Source organism: Elaeis guineensis, chromosome 11 (assembly GCF_000442705.2).
Source record: "Elaeis guineensis isolate ETL-2024a chromosome 11, EG11, whole genome shotgun sequence".
Classification (NCBI taxonomy): domain Eukaryota; kingdom Viridiplantae; phylum Streptophyta; class Magnoliopsida; order Arecales; family Arecaceae; genus Elaeis; species Elaeis guineensis.
The window spans coordinates 24,395,523-24,404,435 of record NC_026003.2 but is presented as its reverse complement, the minus strand read 5'-3'; the positions used below and the strand labels follow the sequence as shown (position 1 = coordinate 24,404,435).

General features: G+C 35.3%; 1 protein-coding gene across 1 annotated transcript; it reads left to right on the top strand.

Moving 5' to 3' along the window:
* Positions 1 to 427: 427 nt before the first annotated feature.
* On the top strand, positions 428 to 7,522 carry LOC105035729 (thymidylate kinase). The gene is given in 9 exon segments (XM_010911399.4): positions 428 to 677; positions 1,137 to 1,199; positions 2,402 to 2,689; positions 4,980 to 5,047; positions 5,050 to 5,090; positions 5,176 to 5,235; positions 6,100 to 6,204; positions 6,729 to 6,894; positions 7,104 to 7,522. Coding segments are annotated over 7 exon segments (717 nt in total). The 5' UTR covers positions 428 to 677; positions 1,137 to 1,161; the 3' UTR covers positions 6,846 to 6,894; positions 7,104 to 7,522.
* The last annotated feature ends 1,391 nt before the right edge of the window (positions 7,523 to 8,913 follow it).

The following is an 8,913-nucleotide window of genomic DNA, read 5'->3' as shown; positions in this document are numbered from 1 at the left end:
GTCTCCACTGGAGCCACCTTCGGTTAGAGACTTTTTTTGCAGGTTCTGCCATCGTCGAGCTGCCATCACCGTCGAACTCCAGCTGATCCAACCTCGAGATGAAAATCTACGTCAACACAAACCATTAAGAGTTGTATGTGACTCATTTGCCTATATCAAATAAGGTTCTGACTCAAGTTAACTTGAACTTTTTGGAGGATCAGGTCAAATCATATAATCTGTTCATTAAATGGAACAGATTCAAATTTCAATTTCTGACTTGATTAAAAGTGATAATCTCTCTCTAAAACCCATTTCTCTGTCCCACTAAACTCAGCTTGGATCCAACGCATTGCCACCTTTACCCATAAGCTAAACTGGACTCACCTCTGGAGACGCGCCCGCCCGCGGCCGCGCCCTTTTCCTTGAAAAAACATTTAGCCGATACCACCTGTTCAGCCCCACCCGAGGGGGAATTCTAATTTTATAAATTTTCTCCGCTCCCCTTCGGGAACTTCCCCGCCCTTACCCTCCTCCTTTTCTCCTTCTTACCTTCCCCCCGCCGCCGCTGCGATCTTCTTCTCCTTATGCTTCCTCCTCCTAATTTCTCCTCTCCCGGTCTCGCAACTGTCCCTTCTGTTAACTCTCCTCTTCCCCTCCTCCAATCTCCCTCCTCTGCCCCCCACCCGGCTTGTTAGGTAAAAGCGAAACCCCTGATTTCCCCTATTTTCTTCTGTTTTCTTTTGCTGGTTTTGTTTGAATTTCCCACTATTTTTTATCACCCATTCCTTAAGTTTAGCTATTTTCTAAGTATTCTATATGTGCCATTAGTCTAAGTGCTTCTAGTTGGCTGCCGCCTTTTTGGGATAAAAAGAACCGAATTGGCTTAGATCCGTGGTCTCTTAGCTGCACCAACTCATTATCTTGTAACAAGTGTTGAATTATCTTCCAGTGGAAAATTTTAGCAGCAAGTTTTATTCCATCTCCCTACCAGATGCCATGTACTTCAAAATGCAAGCTTTCTGACTTCTAAATCTTTGCCATTGGTTCATGGTTAAATGCAATCTTCTTCTTAAGCAATAGACCGACTCTTTATGCGGATCCTTTCTAATTTTTGGTCTGAAATGTAATATTATATCCTCTTTTCTTTCTCGCAGTTTATACCTTTGGATTGGTGGGGTTATGTCACATGCCTGCTCATTCACTAGTGCGAAAATTTTGTAAGCTTTTTCTTTTTGTTTTCTTTCGTTTTATATGAATATTTGGTTGCTTTCATGACATCTTATATCTTGTTACAACACCATACTATTTTTTCCCCAGTCCTAGAATACGCATATGTATTTCTCAAAATCATGTCACATGGAAAATTTTTGTTTTTGTTTTTTATTTTTTATTTTTGCTTTTTTAATTCTGGTTTCCATTGGATGTATTTGATATGCTTTAAAATTCTCAAAGTTCCTTTTCCAGTTTCACCCATGCCTTTGTTGTATGGTACATGGATTTGGCATTTAATTTAATGGCAATTTCTGAAGCGACGTGCCCAAAGGTCTACGCACATGCTTTCTAGTGTAGTATAGATTTATATACTTTTTATTATTTATAATTAACAACTTTTGTCCCATTTCTTTACCCCTAGTTTGACATTTAACTAATTGGAATTTACGAATTTGAACATTTTGCTACATGTTCTGTAGTTGGATATTTATTTAAGTCACAGTAATCCTCATAGCTCAAAACTTTTGTCTCCTTGATGGTGAACAACTCTCCAGAGATATCAATTGAAAAATCTCGTCCCTGAATTATGTCACTTATAATTTTCATCAGCACTTTGAGTGTGCAATCTCTAAATTAATAATGTAGAGATACTAGAAAAGGTCATATATTTTCATTCCTAATATGGTTGACAAAGATATTCATATTAATATCTTGTGCGATGCTCTTGTCAGTTCTGTTATTACAAGAGCATTTGTTTCATTTCTATGTTCTGGTCGTTTTCTTTATTTTTATGTGATATTTGATTTTCTCCTCTTTTAAAGTTAATGGTAAGACTGAGTATAATACAGATATTTGGAAGCATGCCTTGCAAAATGTCAATTTCGATAATGAAAGCAAAAAAAAAGGGGAATAAGGTAGGCTTTTGAGTATGTGATATGCAAAGATAAGTCAAGGCAGCAAATGTTTTAATTTATTTAAGAAGTTGAATTTATTTTAATTTATTTTTTGTTCAAAATATTCTTTAATACTCTTATTGTGTAATAAGCTTACTTTTGAAATGTTTTGAATAATGTCATATATTGACTTCAAAAACAAGAAATCTATATTTGTTGTTTAAATCTTATACTGTACCATGTCATCCCTCACAATTTGGTCTTAAATGAAGGAAATTTGGAGTTAGAACTGTAACATCCTTAAACTACTTCAGATTAGCTGGCAAGAGCTATTCCAGGCAAATGGCGATGGACAAAATACACCATGATCGTTCAAGAGGTGCTCTGATTGTTTTGGAAGGTTTGGACCGAAGTGGAAAATCATCCCAATGCAGTAGACTAGTTTCACACTTAGAAGGGAAAGGTATCTCAGTTGAAGCATGGCGATTTCCAGATAGAAGAACTAACATTGGTACCATGATATCATCATATCTTGCCAACGAATCCCAACTGGATGATCAAGCAGTTCATTTGCTTTTTAGTGCAAACCGTTGGGAAAAAAGGTTATTTTGTATATCTTTTTGCAGTTAAATTGTGTTCTTATGAAGTTACTATATGTCATGGTACTAAATTTTATAAGCTTGTTTAGTCATTACATGTACAATGCACTTTGCTGATATTATGATCATTTTAGGTTATAAACTGTCTTTATATGTGTTGGTGAAGTATATGTATACGGTGCTTGTGGCTTTTATATTTCATTTTATGAGTGTTCCTGGTCTAAAATGATTCTTACTGTTCTATAGAGGTCCTTGCTGCCGCTCTCTAAAAGTCATCAGTGATGCAAGTCAAGAGTGCTATAAAAATTTTCTTTTAATGCTTTTACTCTACAGTTGAAGTCTTATATTTTACTTTTGCATATTATCTTTCCATTTAAATGGTAACAAGATACTGGCACTCGATTGAACATCTTATCTGAATATGACCATATAAATGTAGTTTTGGGTTGATGTTATTTCTTAGTTGTTTGTGCTACTGCATTTAGAAACTTGTATTGTTAGGGTATTACTAGATGAATGGTTTTATCAAATGTAAGTAGTGAGAGAATAAACTTGACATTATTTCCTCTATATAATTTGATGTCTCCTGTTTTTAATTTCAATCTGAAGAGTCAAGTTAACTAATCGACTGGTTCAAACTATGCTGCTTGAAGTGCATGATGCGCATTTATTGTTTGGCAAAAGGGAAAGAAACTGTTTAATGCTTCTTGTCCTTGTCCTACATTTTTCCTCTGCTTTTTCTGATCTCACTCTTTGAATAAGACACTTAAACAGGGGGCCCTAGAATTTGAACTTTCAGGGCTAATTTTTAAAATGCAAACCATTGTCATCATGTTTATATTCTCTTACTAGTGAAATCATCTTTTACTGTAGACTGATGCTAGAGTTGCTGTTCTGGAAATCCAAATTTCTAGTAGAGAGGGACTCTTACGATATGTGCTGATTAACAGGGAAAAAAAAAAAGAAAAAAATCATGTGCTTCAAAAAGTTGTTATTCTGATGTGTTTTTGCTTTCATGTAGCAAGCATCAGATGTTGTTGAACCTCTGTAAAAACAGGGCACGTAAGAGGTTATAGGCAGCTCTATACCATCAAGCACATCAACAGGTGAGGTGTAGAAGGCTTGTAAGTGCTTTCTTGAACCAAGTGGTATGCAATACCAAGAAGTATTTGAAAAGCTGATTATTATACAAATAATTCTATCGATTGTTGCTGGTTGAACCTGGCACTCTTATTACTTGGATATAAATGACTCTTGAGATTTCTGAAGAATTTGTATTTTACAATGTCACCTAGTATAATTCCTGAAGGAAAAGAAGAAATGAAGGTCATTAATGATCTGAAGTCATCTTGTGGGAATCAGCTCCATGCAAAATTTTTGACTGGTTCAAGTGGAGAGAGAAGGAAGTAATTCCTTCAATCTGCTCAACTCAGTTCACACCTCTCAAAGAAAATTGTAGAAAGTAAAAGAATTTGCCAAACTAGAGATCTAAGCCCCCTTTTCTTTCATTAATTAAATAATAAACTGATTACAATCCCTCTATTTATACTTGTGAGGTTTGCCCTTACAAAATCCAGGTTGGATTCCTCTCATGTTGGAAGAGGTTACAATTTTTCCAAAATAACTGTGATTAATGGAAATAATCCTCCTGGAGCTAGATCATGACTCCTATGTCAAGTTTGTGTCAAATTTCTTCATCCAATTCTTTCTGAATTGAGACTTATGCCCAGTCAAAGCCATTCCTAGAATGGAAACTTATACTTTGATAAACCTGTTATGAGGCTCAAACATTGTTGTAGGACCTTGATTGTTGCATGCAGCAGACCCTTCAGAGGTGTCACACCATGGCAGTTCTTATCGAGAGTTTCATTTTGGCACTTGGCATGCCGAAAGCAGACACTGGATGAGTAATTTATGGCCTTCGGAAGTTAAGGTTTGCGATTGAGTCTTGGATGTGTTGTATTTTGCTCCAAAACCCTTTCTAGATTTACCTGGTGTTGCCAGAATCATCCACGATGGTTCTGGCGATCCTCTTGGATCATTGATATGGGATTTGACCTAGCTCATTAAACTGTTCAGTTTATTCATGATCAATGCATGTAACTACTGAATTCAAATGCAAAACATCTCTTGAAATTCTAACTGAATCTATTTATTTGTGATTCTTGGAGTTGTCTGGTTGCTTGAGCATGCAAGGCTCAGTCATGCATGGATTTATGGAAGTGACATGCATGTATAAAAAGAATTCCAAATAACTAAGAAAATATGAGCTCATCATCTGCCTCCCTTGCAGGTTATTAATGGAGAATAAATTATGGAGTGGAACCACCCTTGTGGTTGACCGTTATTCCTACTCAGGAGTGGCTTCTCAGCTGCCAAAGGACTTGATATAGAATGGTGTAAGGTACAAATAGCATTATGCAGGTCACCATGTAAAAACCTGAGGTCTTTTCTAACAGGTAAACCAATTAAATGATATTTTCCTGCAGGCTCCTGAGACAGGGTTGATAGCTCCCGATCTAGTACTCTACCTTGATTTACCACCAGAGGTATCACAATTGCATGTTGTTATGTTCTTAGTGCACTTAATTTTTTTCTTATGTGATAGAAGAGTTTGAATCCTTCGATCACAAAAGTCATCCCATTAAGATAAAGAATTTCTAAAATTTGAACAGAATTTCATTTCATATCACCGATAATATTTTGAAGTATATTTTATGATTGACTATGAAGCCACTGCACCATTATATATATTCTCTTTGAACCTTTGCATTGATGTTCTGTTACAAAGTTGCCATAATTAGAATCAGCCCTAGGGCTGAAATTGGATCGGATATAGATTGGGTACCGGCATATCCATATCTATATTTGTTTTATCTGATGAATACAAATATGGATACGAATATTATTCAGATGAAAATATTCACATTCATATTTGTTTTAAATGGATACGGATACAATTTGGATATTGAAAATATGGATATAATTACGGATATAAGTTGGATAATTAAACTTTATAACTATAGAATCAAAGATATTACTAAATAGATGATAAATCAAGTTAATAGCATATTTATATGATTTATATTTTTCTTAAAAATTAATAAGTACTATATAAGATTGTATAGGATTACAGATAGATTCGGATATTTGGATGCAGATCGAGTATTTGTCTATCCATATTCATATTCATTTTTTTTTTTATGAATATAGATATGGATATAAATATTAATCGGATCATCAAATTTCTGTTCATATCCGGATTGATTTAGATATGAAAATATATCTGGACGGATATTATCCATACCACTTTCACCCTTAATCAGCCCTGTATCACTCGAGCTGCTGGAGTGCAAATGCATCCTGTTATTGCTTCTATGCTTCTAGAACTTGTTCTTGTACAAATGATTCAGGAAGCGTCAAAGAGAGGAGGTTATGGGACAGAGAGATATGAGCAGCTTGAGTTCCAAAGATGCGTGGCCCACCAATATCAGAAGCTTCGTGATACTACATGGAAGGTATTCTTGTATTTCGGTGGTCTCCTAGTCTTTATCCATTCCTTGAGGTGCATGTCAGATGTCAATCGGAATTCTCATTCTCTTTTATTTGGATGCCGCTGCTAATAGTAATATTTTGTGATTGGCTAATATGTGAAGTTGATGTGTCAAATTTCAGGGTACCCCATGATTTTCTTTATGCTAGAATAAGTGATACCAGCCATAGTAGGTCCTGTACCATTTATTCAAAATATAGCATATTTATTGGTTGTGGTTAGTTCCTCCTGCTCATCTAATAGTCTACTTTAGATCCTTTATAAAGACAATTATAGAGGAGTCAGATTTTCTAACCGACTTGTCCCATCACTTACAAGCTACTTTTCTTGGATTTTTGAAGAAGAATTTGGGGGAAAATGTCTCCCATGTTAACCAACTAGTTCTGAGTCATTTTCTCTCTTTCTTTAGTTGTATGTCAGCTTTTAGCATTTCATGGTTTTAGGCCTTTTCCAATACTAAACCTTGGTTCAATAATTATGATGCCATAGATTGTGGATGCACAACTTCAGGTGGAGGATATAGAGATACAGCTGAGAAAGTTTGCACTGGAGTGCATCGAAACTTGTCAAAATAAAATCATCTCCACTCTCTGGCCAAGCAAGTAGAATTTGTTTGCATGGAGTAACAAGCAAATACCAACATCAAGTTCTGAAGGTAATAGTAAGATGAATTACCATCTCCACTTTAACACTTTTACTCATCTCATGTTTCACAAGACAACTGCTTTCTTGTACAGTTTGGTATTAGTTTTGCTAGTTGACAGATACTCTCAGCTGCCATCTAGAATTTTAATTATCTGTGGTAAATCAGAAATTGATGCCATTTCTTGTGCTTGCTTCATCTCACTGTCCAATCCTCAACAGTACAGACCACTGCCAGGCTATTTCTTTGCATGGATGGTGCCACCCATCACTTGCCACAGCCTTCATGTCCATGCATGTTCTCTCACAAGTCAATCAAGGCAGCAGCAAAAATTCTGCATATGATTTCAAGCTTAATCATCGAAGGCGCATTTTATTTTTTTCCTCTCAAACCAGATGTTCCTCATCATAATATTTTTTGTTCAAGCTACATTGCTTTTGTCCTTTTCTTTTTCCATATGCGATTATGTTGCTTGCTGTGCTTACTGAGCATTTGAGTTCGTCAATGGGTTCTAATAATACAGCTCCACTCAGAACAGTAGCAAAAATTCTGTTTATGATTTCAAGCTTAATCTTAGAGCAGTGCATCTTATATTTTTGCTTAAACTAATGTTCCTTAATAAATCTGTTTATTCAAGCCATGTAACATTTGTTCTTTTCTTTTTGCAAGTATTTAGACTTCTCAAAGATATAACCACATCCATTTCTGGAATGTGAGGAATATAAATTTTGGTTAATGCACTCTTTTTTTTCTTTCTTTGAAGAAAAATAAATCTTTCCCTTACAGAAAAGTAAGCTAAATAAGATGTATTCATCAAGTTAAAAGGTATTCCAGAAATATGAGTGATTTTTTTTCAATTTTCCAGTCTTTTTAAGCATTTGTATGTGCATATGTGTGGTTCTCATAGTTTAACCATGCATGGTTACACTTCAACCCTTTTGTATTATAAGATATGGCAAATATAATTTGTTTTAAGTTTTGATCTATGAGACTATATTCATATATTTCGTTAATATAAGTTTACCCCAATTAACGGGATGTTTGGTTGTAGGAAAGTGGCTAGAGTAGAAAGTGATCATTTTTCATAAGGTTACTTGTTGAAAAGTGAGTTGTGGTAGATTTTTGCTATCTGGCTTGTTGGAAAAGTGAATGCTAAAAGCACGTAATTTTGACTTTGGGTGTGAATTGATTTAAATATATAAGTTAATATGTGTGCTTTGAAACATGTATCAATTGAGTAAAGTAATATTATTTACTAGTAATGCATATTTTATTTTTTATATTAATAAATAATATTACTTAAATAATATTATATTATTAAAATGTGATCATGATCAAGATTGCAAAAAAATATTAACAAAATGAGAGGTCTTTTTTGTCCCTCTTAACCTCTCCATTTTTAAGTGACTTTGAACCTGAATGCCCTGAATTAGGTTACCCTCTTTCTATTTATTTTGGATCAAAGTAATGTCGGGGCTAAAATGACTTTCATATTTGACTTTTGCCACCCAACATTCAAAGGCGGGGCAAAATTATTTACGAGAGAGTGACTTTCATCCACTTCATCTGCACAAAACACGTCCTAAATCAACTTTTATGGCAATTATGTCAAAAAAAAAAAAAAAAAAAAGGGGTTGCATTAATCAAAATTGTCACAAGCATCTTTCTTTCTTTCGCACGCATTGCATGAGTCTGGTTTTGCAACAATTGAATCAGCCGAATTATTGTTCTTCCATTCACATGAATTGCTCATGCCTATAACGTCTAATGGCTCTTCAAGGTCCATGCCCATCCCTCTGTCCATCTCGCCCTGCAACGCAAGCCTCTATCTCGCCCCATGAAAGTTCAACCAAAAGCCCATCAAAGCAAGGCTGTTTCCTTTCTCTCTTCTATGTCAGCTCAATTTTGAGCGAGCAGTAAGGCATTTGTTGACAAATTCGGATTCACATGGACATGTACCACAAGTGCCATGGCATGTGTGATTGATGTAATCAATGCATTCAACTCTATCCCCACCAGGGAAGACTCCAT